Source organism: Chenopodium album, chromosome 13 (assembly GCF_948465745.1).
Source record: "Chenopodium album chromosome 13, dcCheAlbu1.1, whole genome shotgun sequence".
NCBI classification, from domain to species: Eukaryota; Viridiplantae; Streptophyta; class Magnoliopsida; order Caryophyllales; family Amaranthaceae; genus Chenopodium; species Chenopodium album.
Genome location: NC_137846.1, coordinates 8205146 through 8232955, shown reverse-complemented (window position 1 = coordinate 8232955; position 27810 = coordinate 8205146). Strand labels below are relative to the sequence as shown.

The 27810-nt window shown below is 33.1% G+C and overlaps 4 protein-coding genes across 5 annotated transcripts; 1 reads left to right on the top strand and 3 right to left on the bottom strand.

Annotated features, from left to right (window-relative positions):
- Positions 1-13563: 13563 nt before the first annotated feature.
- On the bottom strand, positions 13564-15432 carry LOC145575149 (uncharacterized). Its single transcript, XM_081633058.1, has 2 exons — positions 14999-15432; positions 13564-14317 (listed from the first exon to the last, which is right to left on the bottom strand). Exons 1-2 carry the CDS (start codon positions 15430-15432, stop codon positions 13564-13566), a joined length of 1188 nt encoding a protein of 395 aa, XP_081489184.1.
- Positions 15433-15504: 72 nt separating this feature from the next.
- On the bottom strand, positions 15505-16557 carry LOC145575148 (uncharacterized). The gene is made up of 2 exons (XM_081633057.1): positions 16217-16557; positions 15505-16006 (listed from the first exon to the last, which is right to left on the bottom strand). The coding sequence occupies exons 1-2, from the start codon at positions 16555-16557 to the stop codon at positions 15505-15507; spliced, it is 843 nt and encodes a 280-aa protein (XP_081489183.1).
- A 135-nt stretch (positions 16558-16692) lies between these two features.
- LOC145575147 (uncharacterized) lies at positions 16693-18127 on the bottom strand. Its single transcript, XM_081633056.1, has 2 exons — positions 17329-18127; positions 16693-17264 (listed from the first exon to the last, which is right to left on the bottom strand). Exons 1-2 carry the CDS (start codon positions 18125-18127, stop codon positions 16693-16695), a joined length of 1371 nt encoding a protein of 456 aa, XP_081489182.1.
- A 6257-nt stretch (positions 18128-24384) lies between these two features.
- LOC145576195 (uncharacterized) lies at positions 24385-27810 on the top strand. 2 transcript variants are annotated; one of them, XM_081633976.1, is made up of 4 exons: positions 24385-26182; positions 26270-26460; positions 26573-26808; positions 26884-27810. In XM_081633976.1, exons 1-4 carry the CDS (start codon positions 24564-24566, stop codon positions 27610-27612), a joined length of 2775 nt encoding a protein of 924 aa, XP_081490102.1. In that variant the 5' UTR covers positions 24385-24563; the 3' UTR covers positions 27613-27810. The 2 variants fall into 2 exon arrangements, with proteins under 2 accessions (XP_081490102.1, XP_081490101.1); XM_081633975.1 differs by having other exon boundaries at positions 26573-27810.

Genomic DNA, 27810 nt, shown 5'->3' with positions numbered 1-27810 from the left:
ATCCCCATCCCCACCCCACCGGAAAATCGGCCCCATCCCCGAAAACCCCTCCCTCGTAGCCGGAAACCGCCGCCTAGCCACCCCCGAAAACCCCTCCCCCACCCTCGAAAACCCCTCCCCCACCCCTTCCCTTCCCCCACCCCCGAAATTAGCCATGAAATTGGCCACAAAATTAGCCACGAACGGCCGAAATCGGCCGATTAGGGTTAAAACCAACCATTCAGCTTGAAATTCGGCCGATTTCAGTCGTTTTCGGCCATTTTTGGTGGTCGTTTTTGGGGAGAAATGGGGGTGCCTTTCTGGTGGCCATTTCTAGTGGTCGTTTTCGGCCATTTCTGGTGGTCGTTTTTGGTCGTTTCTGGGGGTGCTTCTGGCGTCTAGGGGTTCTTGTGGTGTTGGTCAGGTGGCTGGGTTGCGCTGCTAGTGGTTGGGGCTGAGAGAAGCTAAGGGGAGGTGGCGGTGGTGGAAGGGGAGGGCTGTTGGGGTTTTTTTTTATTTTTTTAATTTTGTTTTTTTTTTCTCTATTTTTTTCAACCAATTACATATTGACACGTGTGCAAAAAAAATAATTCACAAATGTTTACCTGATTGACCGGTTGCAAGTCATTTGGGTGCAATAAAAATTAATACCCCCTAAAGTTGGGAGTGATGGGGAATAATCCAAAGTAGGGATTAATTTGGGCGGACGAGGCAAAGTTCAGATTAATAGGAGCAATTTTTCCTTTTTTTTTTTTTTTTTTTTTTTTTTTTTTTTTTGAAATCAGTATATTTGAATGATATATGATTGATAATCTATATTATCAATAATATCATTAATTAAGAAAACTATAATCTAAACTTGACTAATATATAGAGGATATAAGATATTATAGATTATTCTATAATATACAATATTATAAATCTTTTACTAATATAATTTGCAAAATTTTATAGCTTCATAAAATGGTCAAGGATACTTATAATTCATCTACTTATTGCTTTTCTCATTATTAAAGTATATAAAAAAACCCTACTATTTTCAAGTACATATATACTTCAAGAGGATTAAGGTGTTTATTTAGGGGTAGAATAAGAAGAAAGGGATAAGGATAAAGAGCATGGGAAAAAAATGTAGTGTTTTTTAAGGGGTTGGGAATGAGAAGGGGGTTGGGGATAGAGATAAAACACCCCTTTATCCCTCCATTTTTATAATTAGGGGGTGGTATAAGGGAAAGAAATAGAACATGAGTTTAAAAAGACTAAGTTACCCTTAATAATGAAATTAAAAGAGTAAGGAGAGAAGAAAGAATTAGTATGGGTAAATTTATATCTTTATCTCTTACCCATAACTTATTTCTCATACACATTACACCTGGAATTGAAAAAAAATACAAATTTATCTCCTTGATAAACAATAAATAAAATATGTTTATCAAATGGCAAAAAATATAATAAATTAACAATTTTTTGGTTATATATAGGCTCCACAATTGTTGATTTATTTGCCAAAATGTCAAGATAATTGGACAAAATTGTTATTTTATTACAATTTTGCCATTTGATAAAGTGGAACGTCTTTCGTGGTATTAATATTATTTATCCTTATCCCACTTATTAATTTTCTACCTTTATCCCACTTTATCCCATCCTTAATTAGCTTCATACCAAACGCCTCATCTCTCTTTATTTCAAGGACTTATTATGCAAATACTGGACCAAGTTAATACTTAATAGTGAAGACAATGAGAGAAGAAAAGGAATAAAAAATGTCTTTTTTTTTTTCCTTTGTGAAAGATATCCTTTTATAATTGTAAATGATTTTTCTTTCTTGTCTAAAGCTAATGTACATCTTTTTTGAACAGGATTGATTAAATAGAAAGTAATTCAGTGTAATTATTAATTTCACTTTCAAGTCATAAAAAATATCTTTCACATAAAGGTTTTCATAATTTTGATCCATTATTAATTTATTATTTAGAGTAATCGCAAAATAGGTTTTTTCTTTCTTTTTTTTTTTTTTAAAAAAAAAGGATTTTAATTCTATGAAAGTATAGTGTTTTTTTTTTCTTTTCCTTTTTTTTTTTTTTTTTTTACAAAATCTCAAGGGCAGATGATGATCATTAATTCCAAAATCTCTTAAAATTGAGAGGGAAGTTCTAACCACCCGAGCTATCCCTCACTCTCATAAAATTATAGTATCTGAACTTATTATATTATTTTATCTGCATTTATATTTTCTAGCCAATTCCCTTTTAGTGTATTCTATTTTTTTTTCCTCATTATTTGTGGGTGGGATTGTGGTTGTAGTTGTTGGGATAGAAATTTCATTATGGTTATCATTAGTTTTGTAAGCGTAGTCGCTTACTTTATAAGTCAATTTCTATATTTGATTTACGCATTATAGTGCTACTCAATTAGAAAAAACAAACATGTGTAAACACATGATCAAGACTTCAAGAGCAATGTAATCAATTAGTTGGCATGCATAAATATACTTGTATATTTCATTTCAATATTTCATACATGAAATCATAAATAAGAAAATATGAAATTTGCATAGACAATATGGTCGGATTTAGATACTCAAAATCAGAAAAAGCTTGATTTAACAAGCACTACAGGAGATCGTAAGAATTGAAATTATTGCGTGTTTGTGGTGACCGATCTAGTGGACAAGGTTTTTTTTTCCAAGATAAAAGTGGACATGTAATTGTCCTTTATTTTCTTTGGAAAAATAAAATGTGAGTTCCTTTTATTCTCATATGATTAGCAAGGTTAAATACTTCCTCCATTTCTTGTTAGATACATCACTTTTTTTAAACAAAAGGTTTTAAATTAGTTAGATCACTTTCTTTTTTAATGAATACATTATTTCTATCTCACTCTCCTATCACATGGACCCTATTTGTTTTTCCTCTCTATCTCTCTCTACTCCAATAATTTTCTAAAAGTCCATAAAAACTAAAGTAATGCAACTTAAATAAAATAAAAAAAAAACCGGAGAAAATAAATAAAGGACACTAAGGGCCTGTTCACATTTACTGAACTGAACTGAACAGAACTAATTGGAGCTGAACTGAGCTGAGCTGAAATGAATATTTATGAGAGAAGGAAATTAAGAGCTGAACTGAACTGAACTGATTAAAACTGAACTGAACTGATTAAAACTGAATTGAACTGAACTAAACTAATTAAATCTGAACTGAACTGGACTGAAGTAAATGTAAACAGACCCTAACTTTACCCTGAAAGGAATGTAAACTACTCATATGTGAGATAGCTAGATAAGGTGTCATTTGTTTGTTTGTGTTTTATATCGACGCAAAGAAATGGGAAAAGTATCAAAATTGAAATGGAGAAGAATATTCCTATCATATTCATTTAATTTGAGATTCCATGTATATGATCTTCATTGAAACTCATAGGATCTAGTAGATATATTAGACATACAAAATATATCGTTTTAATTATAAATATAAAAAAGTGTGTCACAATGGCTAAGTAGATATAAGTATTATTTACAAAAGATTGAAGGTTTAATTTTTAGCTTATTACATCATACTTTTTGGTCCAAGATTCGCTATTAACTCTAAGTCAATATTAGTCAATTCACTAGTTCACTACTGGAGTCACTATATATTAGTCAACAACTAGTCACTTGTAATAATTTGCAACTAGTTGTTTACTTGTTTGTCATTATACTACGTAATAAAGCTTTGCCATACATGTTAACAATATGATGCATGAGCCATTGAAATGAAACCAGATAATTTTTATCGCAAAGGATTTGCTTCTGTGAGAGGTTTTTCCTCAAGTTATCCAATTATTGCTAGACCCACATATTCCCTTGATCCTTTGTAGTATCCTAAAATCTTTAACAAAAAAAAAAAAAAAAAAGTGTCCCATTTTGTCCAGCCATGTTTGTCGTCTTCAAAATATTAGGGGTATCTCTTAAAATCGGGAGAAAAGTTCTAAACACTTGAAGTATATAGCAAAATGAGTTTTCCATGTTGTACTTCCTAAAAAAACCCACAATGTTATTTTGTTAAGCATACGAGGTTACATTTTTCTCGTATAACTCCACTTATTTTTGGACTAGGGGTAATTAGACAAGTAATTTCTTAATGTGTTTATTAATTGATCTCCACTTTGACAACGCATTCAAATTGAAAAAAAAAACTTGTACAATATGAAGTTATAATAAATTACTAGTATGTCTTTTATTATGAAAATGGGCAAATGTTTTAAATTCTCCGTATAACATCTTACCGCTTGCAGCTGTAGCTCATCTTATCTTATTTATTACTTCGTATAATTCTCCATGTGATTTATTTTTCAATAATTGCAATATATCTCTTTATTAAGCTTTAACTTAAAAAAAAAATGATCGAATAATTATAAGATTCCCTTAAACATAAATTTGATATATTGCGTGCATGATTTACTCTTCGAATTTGTTTAAGTAATCGTAGTCATATATCCGGCCGGTATATATAAAATATTAATTAATTCATTTTTAAAACATGTATCTCACTATTTGTGATAAACACCATATCAAACAAATACTTATTAATCAATGTTTTCAATCAGTCGTAATTAAGTACGGTAGTAATGTCCTTTTCAATAATAAAGATTCCTTAAATACTTAATCGTATATGTAGTATGATACATTTGAGTAGTACAAATTCATGCACATGGATGATGGATGAGGATGAGATAATAGAGATTTATGGAGTACTTTTTAACCAAGTAAGGTTGATAGAGATGATACAGTAGGGAGAGCTTGCCTTGAAATTTTGAAGTTATAAGTTCGAGAATCACTCTTACCTTCCTTCATACTTCGTAAATTAATTACTTCCTAGAACATATCATTGTCAATTAATTAAGTACGGAGTACTTTTTAACCAAGCATTTTTAAAACAATTAATAGTTCGATCATGTACAAAATATACGAGCTAAAAAAAGTGTAGGTACTTAATTAATTACTTCGTAGAACATACCATTGTCAATTAATTAAGTATGCGTAAAGTAAATTTAATGCGATATAAAGTTAATTTAGTGGGTTTTTGTTACTGATTTAACAGATAGAAAATCTATCGAAGTTCAAATTGATTTGATCTATTTCAAGTTATTACACTTCAAACCAAGACCAACTAATCACACGTTTCTGATTTGATTATATATTAATTTAATTTAAATTATAATGAATTAATGATTAATCCATCATGGCGACAAATGAGTTTGGATAAACGGCTGTGCTGATTGACCAAGAATATTATTAATAAAAGGCGTAAAATCAACAAGACGCATTGAATTTTTAATAGATAGAAGAATGGTGTGAACAAAACTTAAGAAGCCACGTACCTTATGCTTACGCTATCAATCAAATTAAGAATACTTATGTTCTTATTTAGTCAATTAGTTGCATCATCTCAAGTTTTAAAAATACTATTGCATATCTTATAAATAAATTATTTTGTACGTATTATTTAAATACGAGTATTATCATATACAAATTTATAAAGCACAAGAAACAAGATAAATCCAAAACGAAAACTATTAACAAATACGGATTATATGTATCAAGATGAATCCAATCAAACTTTATTAAGCATATACTTCTTATTTCTTAGTTTAAATCAACAAGTGAAATTAGTAAATAGTTTAAAAATTCACAAATTCTTATATGTGGCTAGTCACATAGTGTGAGCACTTCACAATAAGGCAATTAATTAAGTAATGGGGTTACGGTAATGAACAAATGCGGTTACTTTAACGTATGTTAGTTACTTAAATGAAAAAAGGGGGGTCACTCGATCTCTTACATAAGTAGAATTATTCTTTCAATTTTTAAGACAAAAAAAAAATAAAGGTTACTCCAATGAATAAATAGGATTACTTATTTCTAAAATAGTTAATATTACTCATATAATTATTTGGAGTTACTTTAATGGATAAAATGAGGAGCTCTTATGAATAAATAGGGTTACTCATATGTATGAATAAGAATATAATTGATATAAAATTAAAATAACAATTATAAATAACTTTTTTTATTGATAAATTTTTTCTTCAGTAAAACGGTTTAATATGAAAACGGAGTTTCAAATTCGCAAAATAAGTCCAATTAGTGTAAAAGTTTTAATGAATTGATATAAAACAAAAATAACAATTATAGATAATTTTTTATTAATAAAAGTTTTCTTCAGTAAAACGGTTTAATATGAAAACGGAGTTCCAAATTCGCAAAATAAGTCCAACTAGTGTCATTATATATACTCCGTATTGGATCATACCTTTTGTGGTTGTGCTCATTATCTTGTTTCCTTCAAATTTCGTTAGTGCTTCCACTAGTCAACGGAACGTCATATTTGACGTTGACTTTTTAGGAAAATAATCAAATCATATTAGGTGACCTGAGTTACTTTATGACAATTAAATAATTGTTATTCTACAGTGACCCTACAATAAATTATACTTTGTTCGTTTTAATAATACTAACAATTAACATCAATCTTAACTCAAGTATATACGGAGTAAATTATATTGGGTACTTGAGAGTATTACGTTGCACTTGTCCATATAAAATATCCGTGAGAATGAGTTCAATTCGAATCACTCACCAGCCAACACATGACGGGCATGATATGGGATTCATGAACATCGTCATGATCGTAGTATGTTAACATCTAGCTGTTTCATGGCAAACCAATTATAAAATAAAAAGGTGAAATGTACAAAAGCTATAAAAAAAAAAAAAGTAAGCCAAAGTGAATTCAAAAATAGATGAGGGAAAAAAAGAAAGGAAAAGACAGTATTTGCTTCATTGTGAATTGAACTCACTATTTTTTTTTCCATCTATCACTATCTTTCCTTTTCTCTTAGTTTTTTTTTTTTTTTTTTTTTTTTTTTTTTTTTTTTTTTTTTTTTTTTTGACAAGAGCAAAGGCAACTTAGTTGGGTTTTGATGTATATTATCCTGCTAAAGCTAAACAACAAAGTTAGAGAAATTATCCAAAGTTATCAAGAGTTAATCAGTTGGGATATTAGATATTATTATTGTGGTTACATTATTTCGTTGAAAGTTATATATTTGCATTATATATTATTATATTTCTTAGTCATGCATGTCTAACACTTAATCTATGGCTTAAAAAATTCAACATATGTTTCACTCCGAACTTAACTTGTGGCAATAATCAGTGTACGAATGTTGTCTTGAGTGATAATCCAACATGAGAGACTTTTGTAGTTTTGTAACTTGAATTGATGTAAAATTTATCATATTTGCTGAGTGTATATTTATTATTATTATTATTATTATTATTATTATTATTATTATTATTATTATTATTATTCTAAACGTGTACTCCGTATCATATTACAACATTAAAAGTGTTGATCCAATGAAATTTAACTTAAATCTACTAATATAATAAAATAACTTGGTTTAGTATATTCGAACTATTAATAAGTATTCGAGCTCTACACAAACAAAGTTAGACACACCATATATTTTTAAAACTAATCAAGAATTTTACGTTCATACTTTTATAGCTAATTAATCATTACTCAAGCTAGTATTGTTTAAAATAATAATAGAGTACAGTAATTCATAATTTTGCCTAATTAAAATCAATATAATTACATCGATATAATTTTGCCTAATTACAATTTTTTGTGGCTAGAGGAGGGTTTGTTACAATGAAAGTGTGGTCGGGAGAAATCACTCGATCCACTCGGCGATTTGTAAGTGCCTGTTTTAATTTACTGAACTGAGCTGATTGTAGCTAAACTGAACTGAATTGTTTATGAGAGAAGGAAATTAGGAACTGAACTGAACTGAAGTGATTGAAGATGAACTAAACTGAACTGAAATTAAGCTGAAGAGAACAAACCCTTAGTCTAGCAACTACGACCACTAATGGTGAGAATTCAACGTCTCTCAATGTTTTGCTTGAAACTAATAAAGGACGAAAGAAAAAATGAAGAAAATGAGAATTTTTTGGGTAAATTTTGGTTATTTCATAGGCTATTGATTTTTGGGCTTTGTTGTGAGTTTTGTCACAGATTTACGTATCGTGTCATTAACCACCATACAAGGTATGAGACTTGGATATGTCATTAATGGGTGGTCATAAAAAGGGTTTAATTTTTATAGTGTTGATGTAACAATATCATATGAATCTTATCACTAGAAATTTAATATTAAAGTTTTCAATTGGTAACTAGACAATGAAAAAAAAACTAGACAATGAATGATTGATCTTAGGTATTACATTATTACACGCAATTATTCAAAACTTAGCTTTCAACTTGGGTAAAACTAAGTTAATTAGTACTTAGGATTTAGGAGTAGTTAGCAATATCTTAAAATATGACTTTTTTTTTATTTGTTTTGGTCTTTACATATGGATATACTTGGTACATTAAAACGTGCTAATAGTTGCCTAAATTGTTCATTTTGCAAAACTAACGAACTTATCATCAACTCCATTGACCAACTTTACGTCAACAGAACCAAAAAAAAAAAAAAAAAAAAAAAAAACAAAAAACAAACAATCAGCAACGTCGCTATTATCAGCTTCGCGTGGGTGACGCCAACATAAGAAAATTTGAACACATTTTACAAACATCTTTTTGCCATCAATTATTTATTAATTTTTAAAATTATTATGATCAATGATTCATTATGAGTCTAGCTGTAAATTCTCACTAAAAAATCAATTAATGGTTTATAATTGTATGGCTTCTTTTCATCCTCTTTCATTCTTTTAAAATTACGTATTTTGTAAGGCGTGTTTGGACATTTAAACATAATCTATAATTGTTACATAATATATAAGATTTGACGTTACTCAATTTTTAATACTTGTAATAACTAATAAGCTAAGACATAAATGATGTTTTCTAAGGTGAGAAGAGTTGCTCAAAATCAACTCAATAATTTTTAATACTTGTAATAACTAATAAGCTAAGACATAAATGATGTTTTCTAAGGTGAGAAGAGTTGCTCAAAATCAATCTGGTTGTTAACCCTAATTAAGCTAGAGAACAACAGGAAGACTGTTTTGGTAAGAGTTCGAGTCTATCATCGACACGAAGTATAGTTTCCCTCCTCACAGTTTTTAATACTTAATACTAGGGATTTTATGTTATCTAAATATGTAGACATAAACAATACATTACGTAACGCATGAGAAAAATAGAGCACATAACACATTGTTTCCTAGCTAGAGAGTATGGGGCCAAGGCACAACTACACTTGATCATGAAAATGACTATTTATAAACATTTCTTCCATTGGAAATTTGACATTTCAACATCTCAAGTTTTTATTGGGTTGTGTATTTGGGATTTTTTATCAAAATGACTAATTTAACAAAAGTATTTATCAAAACGGTTAATTAATCATAAATTTTAATTCCCAAACTAGCTAATTAATTTATTAACTTGCATGGAAGGAATTTATCTATTTCTTATATTCCTTTGAACCGGTTTGGTTCACATTATGGGTTATATATATATATATATGTATATATTGGTTTTATTTAAAAAAAATAGTTTTTTTTTTAAATGGTGGAATTTTGTTTTTCTGTGGGAAATTCTAATACCATAGTTTAAAATATCATTAATTTAAACAAAAACATTCAACATAATATATTTGCAATAATTCTCAATTTTTAAAAAAGTTACACAACATAAATGTTCACTAAAAAAAAAAAAAAAGGATCCAAACTTCCATCCAAAAAAAAAAACGCTTTTTTAAAAATAGAAATACATTAAGATAGAAATACATTAAGGTCTAAAGGCCTAGAGTTTCTAATGCACTTACAGGGAGAAAAGGAATAAGATAAAAGCCTAAAATTTACTCGTAGAAAGTAAGTAGGAACAATCAAGTTTTGATTATAAATAACTAGAGTTATACAATTGTCGATCATAAGATCATTTTATTTGCTCCGAAAAAGATGAACAATACTTTATTTCCCTTATTGTCGTATAATTTACGATATTCTTATAGAACAATACTACTTGAAATTCCAAATTTTTGTGATTGATATGATCTAGACAAAAAATTAGGGATTTTTTTTTGATTGAAATTAGGGTTCTACCACTGCTTACATACTCTGCATTTTTGTATATTGCTTAAAATTTTCAACTTTAAAAAAACTTTAAGAAAATTAAAATAAAACCAAAAAACAAAATTAAAAAAAAAATCAATAAAGTGAACCAAGCCGGTTCAAAGAAAAATATGAAATAGATAAATTCCTTCCAAGTTATAAATTAGCTACTTTAGAAATTAAATTTGTATAATTAGCCATTTTGATAAATACTTTTATCATATTAGCTGTTTTGGTAAAAGGTTCGTACATTTGTGTGTACAATAATATTATTTTTAAAACAATTGATAGTTTTATTTTATTTTACCCATAAAAGATGTTCCATAAAATATTATATATTCATAATCTTAAATGTTAGGATTTTATTATTATATCTTTTAAAAAGATATGAGTAATTATTGTAATTACAGACACCGACCACACCGTATGATTCTTTATCAATTTTTTTTTTTAAGTCTAAAAATCAAAAGTCGAATCGAGGTCGTTTTACACACCAAAAGTATTATCATTACATTATAAACTACATTAAACCATGATAAGCACATCCAATATTAATGATAATGATGCATTTTGAGATTAAGTGGGTTACAAACTAATGAACTACATTACATGTAATGTTCTCCATTATCCAAACATAGTTTAATTAAACATTCAAATTAAACTAAACATGGCGCATCCACGCATAATGACATAACAACCTGCATGCCAATTAAGACAAGAATGTGCACCTACCCAACTTCTAGAATCTATATTGTGTCTCCCTACAATAGCTAAGGCAATCTATGACTTTGATTTGTAGTACTATTTAGATCGTGTACTTCGTATAATATACTTTATATAACTGTATAAGAGTATAATACTAATAACTACTTTTATTATATTTCTATGATTTATTTTTCCTTTAATATTTTTTTGATTATGGATATATATTTTACATACTGTTTTTTATAAAACAAATTATGCAGGGGTAGATTTTAGTTGGGATGGCAAGTCGTCCAAGTAGTTGAGGATCAACCCTTGGCCTCCTTACTTTTTTAGCCCAAGATATGTCATATATATATATATATATATATATATATATATATATATATATATATATATATATATATATATATATATATATATATATATTTTCCGTAAGTAGAAGGATCCTATTGGGCTAGAATTATCACAGGCTATCTCGTCTTTTTTAGCCCAAAATATGCCATATTGAGTGTATGAAGTATATAAATTCGAAGCCCAAATACGAGTACTATATGATTAATCACATTAATAATCCATTAGAGTAGGCTACTACTTTTTATGAGTATGTTTAAGAGAAAAGGTAGTTGGAAACAAGGGGAGGAAAAGGGCTAAAAAAATTCAAAGGTTACAACTCACAAACCTATTGTCTTGGAGTAGTTTTGATTTTGAAAAGGTCTAGAATCAAAACCATCATAAGGTTCAATTATCTTGCATTCTCCCTTGTTCTTTTGACCTTTCTGATTAATTTCTTGCAATTATTAATTCTAAAGTCGCCGTGTTCGGACTTTTTTATCAAATGTGATTCAAACTTTTAAAAATTTATATTATTCATCATATAAAATTTGTGCAACTAAACGTTTTAAGAAAATTAATTTTTCTTCCAATTGGCAAGTCACTTTACACTCACTTAAGCTTAGTTAGTCATCCGAAATATTGTTTGATTCTTTTTTATGAGTATTTTTTTTGACAAGATTTTTAATGAGTACTTAATTACATATCAAACAGACATTATCGTCTTTATGGAGTATAATATTTATAAATTTATAATTCAAAGTAATAATGATCAAAATAATGTTAAAAGAAAATGAGATGGGTAAATAATATATATATATATATATATATATATATATATATATATATATATATATATATATATATATATATATATATATATATATATATATATATATATATATATATATATATCATTTTGTACTGCCACATTATATAGGCACAAATACTTGTTAATCTATATCTATACTTATATATTAAAAAGCGTTTCTAAAACAGAATATGTTTCACGTGTCACCTTTTTTAAGTTCGACATGTCAACAATATGTGTCACATGTCACTATAAACATGACATGTCACCTTCACAACATATATTAGGTTTGCATCTAAAAAATGCTTATATCAAGACTTGAACTGAAGACCAATAAGTCTTAAGTTACAAGTCTTACCATGTTAGCCATTTATTAATTGTGTTTTTTATCCAACAAAATTATAGTTAACTTAGATAAGTTAATCTATGGCTTATTATACTATTTGTTTCCATTATATAATGATTGAGTTTGACAACTAAATAATATTTATAGCAAGACTTCAACTCGAAACTAACAAGTCTTACTATCTAAACAATCGAACTAGATTAGCAAACTAAGCAAGTATAAACTAGCAACCCGCGACATCACCCGGACCACACACTGGTTTGTTATAAAATGTATGCTTGGTGCAAATAAATTGGCGAAGGTGGGAATAAATTGTGCCTATATTTATTTGTGTCTATATTATTTAGTTTATTTGTGCCTATATTTATTTGCACCAAGCATACTGTTTGCAAATTATAAATTGCCAATTTATTTGTGCCTATATTTATTTACTGCCTTAAATAAATTGCCACATTATATAGTCACAACTCAATCTCTAAACTAAGGTGAGTGTAATCACAGATTAATGGGATAAACGCCGTAAATTTAAGGCAATTTATTTGCTTGACTTGTGTTTTCGTCGGTTGATCTTGATTGCATGTTTACATATAGACTATATATATATAGTATAGGCCATTGATAACGATTTCCTTCATCACAACTTCACTCATTCATAGCTCTTAGTTCTCTAGCTTACTTTGCTACCTATTACCTAAGAAAATGTCATTTACAATAGTACAACCTTTGTATATGCGTCTTTGTAGTCACAAGCTTTTCAAATGAACCTTATATTGTAATATACTAAAATAAAATAAAATATACTAAAATAAAATAAAACTATTTGAATTCGATATCTTTTGACATTCTTCTGGTGATTAAACAATATCTTCTAACACCTTTAATTTACATAATATTAATAGTAAGTGTTCTTTATATATATGTTATCATATCGATTAAAAAAAATATATGTATATCAACAAAGACGCAAGTTATTAAAATCAACTAATGGAAAAATATTACTCCCTCATCAATTTCTAATTGATCGATCGTCCTAAATATATCAAGTACATACTAAATAATACGGAGTACTAATTATACTGCTATACATGTATGACAAGTTCATTACTCCTAAAAAAATATTTCTATTATTCTATAACAAATAAATCAAAATTCAAGTTTTGTATAGGATGTATTTTAATACGGAGGGCTTTGTATGATACCCAAAATTCATATATCCACATTATTTACGTCTTTATTCTTTTTTTTTTGAAGGAAAGATAGAGCATATATTAATCACGAAGAGAGGTCCATTTCCGCCAAAGTAGTAATACTTTGGGAAAAGGAACTAAGACGAACAAGTTCCGTACAATCACCCGTATCACACCTCGCCACTAAGTGTGCGACGGTATTACAATTTCTCTTCGCATGAGAAAACAAACACACATTAAACCAAGCTCTATCTAAACTAATATCATCATAAATAACATAAATAGGAGAAAGACCCGAGACACGTGAGGTAATGGCAGTGATCACATTAATCGCGTCCGATTCAACCCAGATATTCCTAAAGCCAAATCTTTTTGGAAGGAGGAGAGCACATCTCACTGCTTGAGCTACAACACATTCCGGGACAGAGGACTCGGTTCGCTTAGTAGCAGTCAAGACAAGGCTACCCTTTTCATCTCTGAACACCAATTCAAGCCCAGCAGGACCGACATTTGGAACATGAGCATCGACGTTCACCTTGAGACAACCTTGTGGAGGGCAAAGCCAATTCACGCTGCTGCGAATAGCCGGCTGTGCAGTTTGCAATATCACCCTTTTTGCATAGTCATCATAATCACACACAAATCTGCAAAACCCAGCAGCAAGGAGAACATAATTGAGCGTATCGTTGTCAAATATAATCAGGTTTCTACATCTCCAGGCTGCCCACATCAAAGCAGCCATGCGTCTAAGAACCTGACCCTCCACTTTGCTATGCAACCAGCTCCAACGAGCAGAGAAAGAATCATTGGGTGCATCAGTCAATAAATCCACAAACCCACTGTGAGACCATATTTCGCTAGCAGCAGTATAATGGAAGAGAGAACGAATAATAGTTTCCCTCGTCTCCCCACAAATCTGGCATGAAGCGTCTACAATCACATGGCGCTGCACCTAGGAGGTGAACATGGTCTGGTTTGGTGCGGTTTGAATGCAAACCAAACCAAACCATAATAGTATTGATACCGGACCAAACCAGCGGTTTGGTTTGTGTTGAGATGACATTTTTTCTTAAAAATGCTAAATAATACTACATTAACTTATAATAAAGTTTAAATAATTAGCCTAACGGATTAAATTGTATTACAAATTTGCAATAAAAATAACAATTATTTTTTTTAAAATTTTTTTTAATATATAATAATTTTTTATATTTATTTAAAAATTATATAAATATTAAAATACGGTTTATTGGTTTACAGTTTGGTTTGGTTTATAAATTTTGAAAAACCAAACCAAACCGTAAACTGAATTTACAAAAAATTCGAAATCAAACCGTTTTTTATAAACCGTAAATCAAACTAAACCGCTAAAATACGGTTTGGTCTGGTTTGGTTACGGTTCAGACCAAACTGTGTACAGCCCTAGCTGCACCAAACGCTCCTTAACTGCCAAATTGCACTTCACTGCTCCCTATAGAAAGTGCTTTAATTTTGGTGAACCATTCATTCTCCTCACTGACCTCCAAATGTCCTCCGAAATACCGCCCACACCCACCTCTTCATTTACACTTCTTGCTAACCAATACGCTGTCCTGATAGAGAATACCCCACTCTTTGTGTAGCACCAGTACTTGCTATCAGCTTTCATGTACTGAGGTAACGGAATGGAAAGAATTGTAGTTGCTGTCTCCGAATCCATCAAAACACGGACCTTATTTGTGTCCCACGCTACCAAGCCATCCAACATAAGCTCATTCATAGTCATATCATCCTCCACCCCATCAGGTTTGAGCAACACAGTTGGCCTATTCTCCTTGATTACCCCCACATCTTTCCAAACCTTTATGTCCCTGCCATCACCTACCCTCCAAACCAGCCCATCCCGAAGAAGACCCTTAGCACCCCATATACTCCTCCACGAGTAACTTGGGTCATGACCTCTCAAAGCCTCCATCACCGAAGAATTCTTAAAATACCTAACTTTAAGTATTTTAAAAATTAGAGAATTTTGATTTGATTGTAGTCTCTAAATTTGCTTTGCCAAGAGAGCTTGATTAAAGCATTTGAGATCACGAAATCCCAATCCCCCTTTTGCCTTCGGTAAGCATGATTTTTCCCACCTTTGCCAATGCATCTTTCTATGATCCACCGTCGAGCCCCACCAAAATCGGCACAATAAATTGTGAATTTCATCGATAAGGCCTTTCGGAATTTTAAATATACTCATCATGTAGGTAGGAATGGCTTGAGTGACCGCTTTAATTAACACCTCCTTCCCCGGCTTCGACATCAATTTTTCTTTCCACCCATTCAATTTCTTCCAAATTCTCTCCTTCAAACAAGCAAAAATGGCCTTCTTTGACTTCCCAATGATCGTCGGTAACCCCAAGTATTTCTCATGTCTATCCACCTCCCTAACACCTAGCGTATCAACAATCTCTTGCCTTCTCACGACAGTTACCCATTTACTAAAAGCAACCTCTGTCTTATCTAGATTAACTTTCTGACCCGATGATCTCTCATACACCCTGATTATATCAGCAATTTTTTAGCATTCCTGTAGAGTATCTTTTGCAAACAAAATACTATCATCGACAAAAAACAAGTGAGACACTCTAGGAGCCGCCCTAAAAATCTTCGCCCCACTTAATTTCTTATCATGAGCAGCTTTTAATAATAAACAAGAGGACGCATCCGTACATAAAAGAAATAAATGAGGAGAAATAGGATCCCCTTGCCGGAGGCCACGGGTTAGATTGACCGAACCAAAAATTTCATCATTCACCTTGAAAGAGAATGACACACTAGAGATACATTCCATAACCCGACGAATCCACAACTCCGAAAACCCCATTTTACACATTACCATTTTCAGAAAACTCCACTCTACTCTATTATATGCCTTGCTCATATCAAGCTTCAAGGCCACCATTCCATGTCTCCCTTCACCCCCTCGCTTCATAGAGTGGAAGATCTCAAAAGCAATCATGGCATCATCAGTAATTAACCGCCCCAAGATAAAAGCACTTTGGTTTATGGAGATAATATCATTAAGAAATGGCTTAAGCTTGTTAGCCATAATCTTCGATATTATTTTATAAATCACATTACAACAACTAATTGGTCTGAATTCAGTCATAAATTTCGGTTCATTACATTTAGGAATCAACACAATCCAAGTGCTATTAATGTCCGAAATATCAATTAAAACCTTTCACCAATTTTTCACCAGAGTAATAATATCAGAGCCAATAATATGCCAGAATTTTTGAAAGAAAAGGGAATGCATTCCATCTGTACCTGGGGCTTTGTTGGGGTGCATTTGAAATAGAGCATTTTTAATTAACGCCGCACTCGGCTCCAAATCCATCACATTATTCATTTCATCCGTAACAACCCGATCAACGCCCTCTAGAGTTGCGTCAAAGTCAGTAGGACTGTCGGTAGAAAATAAGGAGCTAAAATACTCCGAAACAATGCCTCTAATTCGCCTCTCATCGGTACTCCAATCACCATTTGCATCAAACAAACCATCAATGTTGTTCTTCTTCTTTCTCTGACTTGCTTTCCTATGGAAATAAGTCATATTTTTATCACCATCCTGCATGTCATTAGCCCGGGACCTTGCATACCAATACGATTCTTCCATCCGCCGAAGCTCATTGATTTCCCCTGCCAAACTCTCACATTTTTCAAGCATAGAGGCATCAACATGAGACCCCTGTGCTTCTTGCAATCCAGATTCACATTTTCTAATTTTCTTTTTTATCTCCCCAAAAGACTTTGCTGCCCATTTGGTAAGATTTCTCGGCACATAATGCTATACGCTGATGCGGGGAGCTTCCATCACCTTCCTTCCAAGCTTTCGAAACAACCTCGATACATTCCTCTTTTGATAGCCACATTGCCTCAAAACGAAATAGTTTCCCCTTCCTACCTCTCTCATAATAATTAATAGTGTCAAGCAAAATAGGAGTGTGATCCGACGCTACTCTAGCCAAATGTTGAATTGAGAAATTCGAAAATATGTTGCACCAACCATCATCCCCCAAGAACCTGTCTAATCTTTCTCTCACAACCGTCTCAACATAATTCCCTCGCTGCCAAGTAAAAATGCAACCTTTGTAGCCAAGATCTCGCAGCTCACAATCATCAATGGCACTACGAAAAGCGTTCATTAAACTTTCTCTTCGAATAGTTCCACCATCCTTCTCAGACATGCTTACAATCTCATTAAAGTCACCAAACATGACATAAGGAATATTACAAGAATTTTTGAGGCTCCTCATTAAATCCCAAGTCTCATGTTTGTTCTCCGACTCCGGCCACCCATAAATGCCCATAGATCTCCAACTAGGAACCCCATCTCGATTATACACATTCGCAGCAAAATTATTTGCAGAAAAAGATATCATATCTACGTTCAAATCCCGCCACCAAAAACATGTACCCCCCGAGTGACCATTACTACTCAAGCAAATCCCATTCTCATAACCACACCTTCTTTTGATCCTCTCCATTACACTACTATCTACTTTATTCTCCATCAGAAACACTACATTCGGCCTCTCTCTCCAACATAAATCTCGGAGAGTCTTTTCCGTCCATGGGTTGCCAATCCCATAGACGTTCCTGCTTAATATTTTCATTTCTGTTCGAGGGGTTGGGTTTTTCCAACTCCCTCTACTCGGATATGATTGTCCCGAGATTGAGTTAAAGCATTCACCTTCCTCCTTTTTTCATTGTCATCTACTGACACACTTTCCCCTTCATACTCCAAAGCTGACAACGCCCTCTTTTTTTTCCTACTCTCCCCACTCCTTACAATCGTATCCCCATTATGCATTCCCTGATAACCCTCATCCATTCTCTTGTATCTTTCCACCCCTTTGAGTCCTTCCCCACACTCTTCACACTATCCACCATACCACCAACACCCTGCTTCATTCCCACATTCACCACACCATTCCCAATTCCCACCTGCTCCCCCATTACTCCAAGCGTACTAATCCCCCTTTCAGACCCCATCCCATCCTTCTCCCCCTCCATTCCCACATTATCCACTGTCTCATACTCCCCCTCAGCTGCCATATCTGCTTTCCCCTTCCCCCCAATACATCCCACCTCGACATCCATTAAGAGTCTTTGCAGACGTAACACATGTTTATTAGTTTGGGCGTCAAATACCAGTGCTAAACTCGCTTGTCTTTCTTTGGGATGAGTACTCGGGCTACTCTCCATCTGTTTTGAGAAATGAAGCTTTCGTACCACACCCACCGGCCCCAGTCTAATAGTTTGCTTCTCAGCTTCGAAACAACCACGTTTAATAGCATCCATCTTCTCACCCCACACCCTCTCTTTTTCCCTCGCTGCAAGGGACTTTTTAGACTGTTTAAGAGGAGAAGCCCTCATCCAAGTACCGTACTGGTACACAACCGTGTCCGACGATTCCCTCTCCATCTCTTTGACGACACATTCTTTATCTGTGTGGTCTAACATGCCGCAGAAAAAACAAAAATCCCCAAGGCGTTCATATTTGATATCCACCCATTTTGATTTCGACCCTCCAGCAGCAATGAAAACACCTCTTCTCAGTGGTTTTCGCACATCAACCATAACCTTTAGTCTCATGAACTCACCCCACCCAAGTGGGTCAGAGCCATCAAAATCAACAAAACCACCGAGAGCTTCCCCGATATCATACATAGTTGATTTGTTACGTTTATTAAAGGGTACATCAAACAATCTAATCCACATCGGCGAATCGTCAAAAACCACCTCAGATGGCTGTTCTTCTCCCTGCACCTCCTTTAACACAAGCAATTTCCCATCAAAGAACCATGGGCTTCCCCCTATAACTCTATTTTTATCAGCTTTTTTAAAGAATTGAAAGACAAAAAGATTTGTCTCTACCATCCGAACAACAATGTTATAATTCAATCTCCAAACTTTCGTCAAGGTTCGTTTCATAGCTTCAACATTAAAGGTTCGAACAATCCATAATTTTCCAACCAACGCAAGTCGGAGTTGGTCCTTCGAAGCGTTTGCGTCTTCGATTTCACCGTTTCCACCAATGACATCATTTTCATCCTCCGTTAATTTGAATTTCCCCCAATCTTTGATCAAGCCCGCTTCTATAGTAATTATGAATCACAAATTTGTAATTAGAGAAAACGAATTGAAAGAAAAAGCTTACGAACAGATTACACACGACAAACCTTAAGCAAAGGACTACCAAACCCTAGACGAGAGACTATCCCATTTACGTCTTTATTCTTCTCACTAAACATTTATTAAAATAAAATTCCTTATTAAATACATTATATTGACTTTTTCTTTTAAAAAAATACATTATGTTGACTTAATGTTGAATCACGCATAGAGTAAAAAAAAATAAAAAAAGATTTTGCAATAAACTACCTCTGCTCATGAAAATTCAACTCACTTAATATATATGTATTCAAAATAAAATAATTTGACTACATTTATGATTTATACAAAAATAAATAAATTAGCATGCAAGAAATATTAATATCAAAGATATACATATATTGAAAAAAAAAAACCCACGGAAATATTAAAGTATAAAGTGAATTGAGCTTTTAAGAACGAAAGGTGATGGAGTATATAAATCAATCCTAGGTTGTGCACCCAGGGGTATACATAAAAATATTCATCAATCATGAAGTTAAACTTTTATTTAGTTTAGTTGGTCCTTTAATAGAAGGAATAATATATATTTTTTTTTATAGAAAAAAGCATTGGGTGATAATTCCCTTATTTTTATAAAAAGAATTCTTCTAATTTAAGTTTAGCAAAGCAAGTTGACTATTAAGTAGTCAAAGATTATTTGTACGTAGTTTTTAAAGTAAGAATAAAGCTTCCTTAAAAAAAACACTTTAGAATGAAGTTGACTATTCATAGGTCAAGCACTACTTATGTTTAATATTATTTGGAACTTCAGAATATTTTTTAATTGCATAAATAATAAATCAAAGTTGTAAAAAATATAATTCGAAGGTAGTAGTGTATAACTAATAAAAAACAGTAGGAGGTAATATATATATAAAAAAAAGCAGTAATCATGTTTAAATAGATTCTTTTTCTCTCAAAATTATAAATTCTTAACCTAGTTTTTGGAGTATTAATAAGGTTGAGTTGGGCTAATAATTTAAAGATGAATCCAGACATTGTACGTAGTACAATTCAAGTAAAGGAGGCGACCTTTTTGATGGATTAGCTGCGCACACCAGTTAAGAATTTGGAGTTAATATAAACTGAGATTAGTGGTCATAACTAATCCAATTCAATAATCCATGTGAATTGAAAAAAAATATTGCTCGTATTAACATAATTTACGTTATTATATGTAGTTGCATGTTGCATCTCCCTTTTCCTTTTTTTTTTTTTTTTTTTTTTTTTTTTTGATGAGATCACATTGGAAAGTTCTAACTTTTTTCCCTTTGCCTCAAAACAGTAATAGTCCTACTTGTATTTTCTAAATCACACACTTAAATTTTTTAAAATTGTTTTATTAGACGTAATTAAAACCTTATGTTTACACATGTTTGAATCTAATTAGTCTTAAAACTTACTGGTATTATTTTATTTTTAATAAGGTGAACAAAATGCAACCTTAATACTTAAGTTCTATAACAAGTTTCTTCCGACGAGTATTTCAACTATCAAGTGACAATATTTTTTTTTTTTTTTTTTTTTGACACAAGTGACAATATTTTTGATACCAAGTAATTTGATGATAGTTTTACCCTCCACAACTCGATACAAATATTTTTATTGGGCTATTGACATGGGCCCTAATTTCCCTTGCAGACAATAAAAGAGGGCCTTGATATAAATAACACGATCATTCTGGTTCTTTTGTTATATATACCAGCCCATTTTAAAAGCCCAAAAATTTTAGATGAAGGTGGGCCAGGGTGGGGTCGCTTTAGTTTATTATACAACTTAAAAGGGAGCAAATTCCTGCTATTATGAACTCACTACTTGTATGAAAGTAGGTTGTTGAGTGTGAGGAAAAATATTAATGGGTGTGAAAGCTAGAAATGGGTAGTGAGATGATACTCATACTTTACTGCGTATTAGATAGAGCATTAGGTTATTAGAAAGATTACTTTATGGCAATAGTTTTTTCCTGTAAATATTTAATTGTTCTTGTATCAGACGGTATGATCAAATATTTTTTGCTAGTTGAGTTAACTTTTAATCTTTTTTCTTAGCTTTTGTTTATTATTGTTAACATTTAAGGACATTTGTTCATGTTATTCATTCACGTACTCCTATTGATTTCAAACCAATTGATGGATTGTCTTTCCAAGGCTTACTAATCACAAAAGGCCATCATTTTTTTTTTGGCATAACTATATCCTTAGGCTAGTGTTAATGTTGATTAATTTAACCATTAATACAATGAGTATGAATTGATGATTGACACTATTTGATAAGCAATCACGTGACAAACGCCCTTACTTCATAAAAAAAGTGTCAATTTAACATAGATACATAGTTTTATTTGATACTTAACATAGATACATAGTTTTATTCGATACGAATAAATGTTTTGACCATATTAAATAAGCTCGACGCAGAGTAATTTTGCTATCAATCCCCTTAGATTCTCTACATGCCTATACGCTATACCTAATATCTAGACTATCCCATGGTACCACAACAAAATCCAAATAACGAGCAAACAACATACAAAAATACATGCTTAACAAAAAAAAAAAAAAAAAAAAAAAAAAAAAAAGTGATGGTCCATGGCAAGTGACGGCTAAGTCAAGCCAATATGCTTGTCATACAATATACTTTTATGTTAGTTTGAAGGTATGGGCTATGTATCCATCTCTCTGAGAAACGTTGTTGTGTGTTTGTTAGGTAAAAGAGTATGAGTGCATGTGCAAAGAGGGTAATACTCTTATGCTTACTTCATTGTCTGCCTCAATATAGCACCAACTATCTAAATTCTAAGGCAACAATTTAATCCTCCAAGTTTAGCTCAACAATTTATAGTCAATAGTAATTAATGGTGGCATTGAGCCATCCAAGTCCGAGATTAGATTATATAGACAATTGAGGACTTAACTTACCTTTAATGCGAGTTTTAAAAGAGACAAGTTTAGCTTTTACGGGAGTTTTGAAAGAACCAATATGTAATTCACATAGTTGATTGACTCGATTTAATCAGGCATCTAGCACTATTTGAAGATAAAGTTGTTTACAACACTTCTTGTTAGATCAACGAGTAGTGTTTACAACGTACATTTATCCGAATTTAGTTATCTGATTATTAGTTCAAAATATTCATTATCATTGCAACAACTAATTAAATCTTGACAATGAGATTATTTTGTAGTATTTTCTAAGGTAAATGAAGCAATATTTGTTATGAAAATTGGCATCTAAACTAATAGAAATATAGTTACTACATCATGAAGGTCGAGAAAGACCAGTCATACAACACATTAGAACATAAACAACAGTAAGACACAAGTATTATAAACCATGTGCAATCACATTATTTGCGAAGATAACCAATAACAATTTATTTTCCAAACGTACCTACTCGTATTCAAAGGAAACCAACCACCAAAAACTCTTTAAATTTATATTCAACAGTTGGCTTGAGTGCACCATACGCACGTGAGAATTTTCTTTGCTGTGCGTATGTCTATATACTTCAAGTCAGATGATATTTTTACGGAATACCAACTACTATATATTCGGGTGTACCAATCTAAGAACAAAGTATACTACAAAATGAACCGCAATGCTCATTTAATTATGTTATGCTCATTTGTTGAAATAGAAAATGTACAAAGTATAAATGTAGTTTCATACCAACAAGGGTAACACACAACCTAAATGCACCGAAAATGTAAATTTACATTCTATACTTATTTAGTGATCAAGCCAATGTGACAACCAATGCAGGACAAAAGAACTTTCCAATTTTTCGGGTACACACAACCTAAATGTATTGAACATGTACCAAGCAAAGCCTGGTGGAGTTGGTGGAAAACTAGCTTATGACTTTGAGGTCACAAGTTCGAGCCACACTAACTACAAAATGCTTAGGAGTAGGGAGATTTCCTTACCTTCCTCCTCTACTCTCAAGCGTTGACCTGCAGAGATTTGCTGGCTAAATTCGTAAAAGGTATCGATTTAATAGGATCATTTATGTTACCTAACCAAAAAATTAAAAAAATACACCGAACATGTAAATTTACATTCTATACCAATACAAGACAATATAAGTACCCAACGTAATCAATCAATACCCAATCTTGCCGTGATATACTGTTCCTAATGTTTCCAACCTTAATTACATGTTATTTTCAAACAAAACAAAAAGAGGTCAATTTGAAGATTCTAAAAAAGTTTCCTCCCAACTGTAGGGCTAAATTTACCACCTTTCACTCTCCTAAAGACTTTAGGTCAGCTCCCCTACAACTACAAGGTAGGCAAATTCAACCAAATGGTGGCCCACTTAAACTTTTACGTACTCTTGATTGATTACATTATCATGTTAACATTTGTTTTAAGAATAAGGGCAGTATCCCAACTGCGTAAGATTACGACCCATAACAAAACCGACACTTTTTAAACCATGCAGATAATCTTCTTAAACCATAACTTAAACCCGAAACGTCGAACGTAAAAGTATTAGATTACATTATTACGAGAGATGTCGAGTTCATAACGGTTGTTATTAGCGTGCGTGTGTTAGCTTACGGGGAGTTAGAACAGTGTAATTGTCAGAGAGGAATTAATGGAAAGCAGAGAGAGAAAGACAGAAGATAAACATGAAGAGAAAAACATTAAAGATGAGGCCCAATTACAACTACAACTGCCAGGCTCAGGGGTTCCTTGGAGTAGCAATTAAGACTTTCTCTCTCCTCCATTTTTTTCTTCCTTCTTCTGCTAGATCTTCTCACCTCCCAACCCAACAACAGTATCAGAAAAATAAAAAAATGTAATACAAATTAGAAATTAGTATGGTTTTTTAAGCAGAAAAGTTGGGATTCATTTCATTTCTTTGCTTTCTATATTGAGACCAAAAAGATGAAAATGGAAAGCAGACATCATCATAAAATGTTCACCCTTACAATGATGACAATAATGGTGTTCATCATTGTTATTACATATCATAACATGGGAAGCAGCATTTTAATGGTGAATGCTTCCTGGCAAGAAGCAGAGGGTTTACGGTTTTACGATGAACGAAGTGATTACGAAATCAGAGCCAGTTCTAGGGAGGATAATAGTGCAGTACTGGAAAAGTTCAGGGCTTTGCTTGGATTAAGAACCTTTAACAACAAAATGAAACGAAGAGAGTATGGTTCACCTGCACCGTCTCCATCACCGAATACAATCGAAGCTGAAGCTCCAGCCCCTGCTCCGGTTCCTGCACAAGCGCCGGCTATCCATACACGCGTGCATCATCTCCACCATCATCATCATCACCAGTCACCCCGGCCTCGGCCAATGCTGCCAGTACACAAGCTTGACAATGATCAGCAACAAGGAAATGGAACAAAAAAGATGGTTACAGTTGCAGTAGTAGTTCCCACAGGAGTGGTGGTATTGGTTTTTGCTCTTGGAGTTTTACTATGGTTTAGTAAGAGGACGTACCGCCATAAGAAGGTTGCTACTGGAACGGCTTCGGTATGTAGCGACCAAGGAGGGGATAGAGAGAGATCAAAGAGCGTAACTGAAAATTTAGCAAGGAAGGTAACCCAAGAACTTAACTCTGATTTGTTTTACATTGACACTTTAACATCTGTTCTTGAACCGCAAACGTGTTTGAGAGGAAGTCCTGATTGTTTCGAGAAATCGATAATGGGAAGCAAGGGTAGTACATCATATGAGAGAAAGCATTCAGAATATGAAACCATACAGATTGAGTCTAAGGAGAGCAGTTCATTGGCTGAAGAGATTATATCAGTTCATGAGTATACAGGATCAAGCAGATATGAATCTGATGATCAGAATTCTATGAATGCTGATATGATGGATGGCATTGATAAACATTCATCCGAGGATGAATCGTTTCATTCTTTGTGTGATTCGCGCTCATCTAGTAATCGTAATATTCGGCTTTCTAATGTGTCATATGGTAGCTTTGGTGATCCGGTGGAAATTTTCTCCCCAAACCATAGTTTACCAGCAAACCCTCCTCAATTACCTTTATCCGACCAAGAGCAGCCAACTCATAATATAGAAAATGCACTAAATGGACTGCAAGACAACAGACATCCAACACCATCTCCAACACCTCCCCCTTTAGCTCCTAATCCTCCACCGCCACCACCTCCACCTCCGCCCCTGTTTGCACACGTTTTTCCTTCATTCAAAGCTTCTAACTCTTCCAAGGTGGTACATATATCATCTTCAGAATCACAGCATACCCCCGGAAAAGGCGTAGCTTCACCGCCAAAAACTCCAGATATTCTAGATGGTCCACGAAACATTCCACCTCCACCATGTCCACCACCATTCCTTAATGGAAAGGCCAGCTCATCAAAAGGTCCCCCTCCACCACCTGGGCCACCTCCTCCATTCACGCCACTAGGGAAAGATGGTTCTCCACTGCCAAAACTGAAACCACTACACTGGGACAAAGTTCGAGCTGCACCAGATCGATCTATGGTGTGGGACCAGCTACGGTGTAGCTCATTCGAGTGAGTATTATATTACTAGTCTCTCTGTCAAAGGCATTTTCTTTTTATAGGACCCAATTCAGAGCTTAAAGAAGGATTTTCTTGCAGGTTGGATGAGGAGATGATAGAATCTCTATTTGGCTACAACCTAAAGAATGTACTAAACAATGATGAAGGAAAAGGCAAAAGTCCCTCACCAAGCAAACATGTCCTTGAGCCGAAAAGACTCCAGAACATAACCATACTCTCTAAAGCTCTGAATGCCACATCTGAGAAGGTGTGTGAAGCAATAAAACAAGGTACATCTACAAAATTCGCATCTTTATTAAGTTGCAAAGGACAGTCAATCATTACTACTTGTTAGTACTGCATAATGACTCATTAACAAAGTCAAGTATTGTCAATAAGCAGGGGAAGGCTTGAGCTCGCAACAACTCGAGGCTCTGGTAAAGATGGCACCAACAGAAGAAGAAGAAACGAAGCTATCCAATTACAAGGGAGACATCAATGAACTTGGATCAGCAGAGAAGCTAGTTAAAGAAATACTGACAGTACCTAATGCCTTGCAAAGGATTGAAGCAATGCTTTATAGAGCCACCTTTGATGACGAGGTTGTTCACCTGAGGAATTCATTCCAAGTACTCGAGGTGAGGTTCAACTTCAAACCCTATGGTTTTTATTTCACCTTTGTACCTTTAATTATTCTCCATTTTTGTCCACAGGAAGCCTGCAAAGAGCTGAGATCAAGCAGGCTCTTCTTAAAATTACTAGAGGCTGTGCTAAAAACAGGAAATAGAATGAATGTTGGAACAAGCAGAGGAGGGGCAAAAGCATTTAAGCTTGATGCACTCCTTAAGCTGGCAGATGTCAAAGGTACAGACGGGAAAACTACATTGCTCCATTTTGTGGTACAAGAGATGATACGTTCGGAGGGAATTCGAATGTCAAACAGCATTATGGGGAAGATAGACCGACACATGAAGAGCAGAACAGTAGAGGAAAAGGAAGACAATTACAGAAGGATGGGTCTAGAACTTGTGTCTGGTCTGAGCACTGAACTTTGCAACGTGAAAAGAACAGCATCGATAGACTTGGATGTTCTTGCAACATCAGTTTCAAATCTATCAGATGGAGTGTCTAAGTTGCAGCAGTTGGTAATCAAAAATTTGGCTCACACAGAAACAAATGGCAATTTTGTCCATGCCATGAAGGCCTTCTTAAACCAAGCAGAGAATAACTTGAAGGAGTTACAAGCTGAGGAAAACAATGTCCTGATTAGTGTACGAGAAATCACAGAATATTATCATGGTGATGTGAGCAAGGATGAGGCTAACCCGCTTAGAATCTTTGTTATTGTGCGGGATTTCCTGGGAATGTTAGATCAAGTATGCAAAGAGCTAAAAAGCTTGAAAATATCAAGAGCTCCAAATCCTTTGGCTCCATTTCGGTAAATAAAATTGTTTGGTTTGCCTTCAGAGTTGATAGGTTATCAACAACGTTTGCTTGTTAGTTAGGGGTTTGGAGTGTTTAGATATGAGATAATTCCACCAGATTGTGTAATGATATCAATAACGAATATGACATGAGATCAACTGATCAAGTGTGTTTTTGGCTATAACTACAAAAGAAAGTAGTCTAACAGCAATGTT

Coding starts and splice junctions, on each gene's coding strand:
- LOC145576195 (XM_081633975.1), top strand. CDS start 24,564: ATGAAAATGGAAAGCAGACATCATCATAAAATGTTCACCCTTACAATG. Junction 26,183..26,269: donor CTACGGTGTAGCTCATTCGA/GTGAGTATTATA, acceptor ATTTTCTTGCAG/GTTGGATGAGGAGATGATAG. Junction 26,461..26,572: donor GTGTGAAGCAATAAAACAAG/GTACATCTACAA, acceptor GTCAATAAGCAG/GGGAAGGCTTGAGCTCGCAA.
- LOC145575149 (XM_081633058.1), bottom strand. CDS start 15,432: ATGGAGGCTTTGAGAGGTCATGACCCAAGTTACTCGTGGAGGAGTATA. Junction 14,318..14,998: donor ATTTCGGAGGACATTTGGAG/GTCAGTGAGGAG, acceptor ATGGTCTCACAG/TGGGTTTGTGGATTTATTGA.
- LOC145575148 (XM_081633057.1), bottom strand. CDS start 16,557: ATGGCTAACAAGCTTAAGCCATTTCTTAATGATATTATCTCCATAAAC. Junction 16,007..16,216: donor AATCTAACCCGTGGCCTCCG/GCAAGGGGATCC, acceptor TGATATAATCAG/GGTGTATGAGAGATCATCGG.
- LOC145575147 (XM_081633056.1), bottom strand. CDS start 18,127: ATGAAAATATTAAGCAGGAACGTCTATGGGATTGGCAACCCATGGACG. Junction 17,265..17,328: donor TTCGAAAGCTTGGAAGGAAG/GTGATGGAAGCT, acceptor CCAAATGGGCAG/CAAAGTCTTTTGGGGAGATA.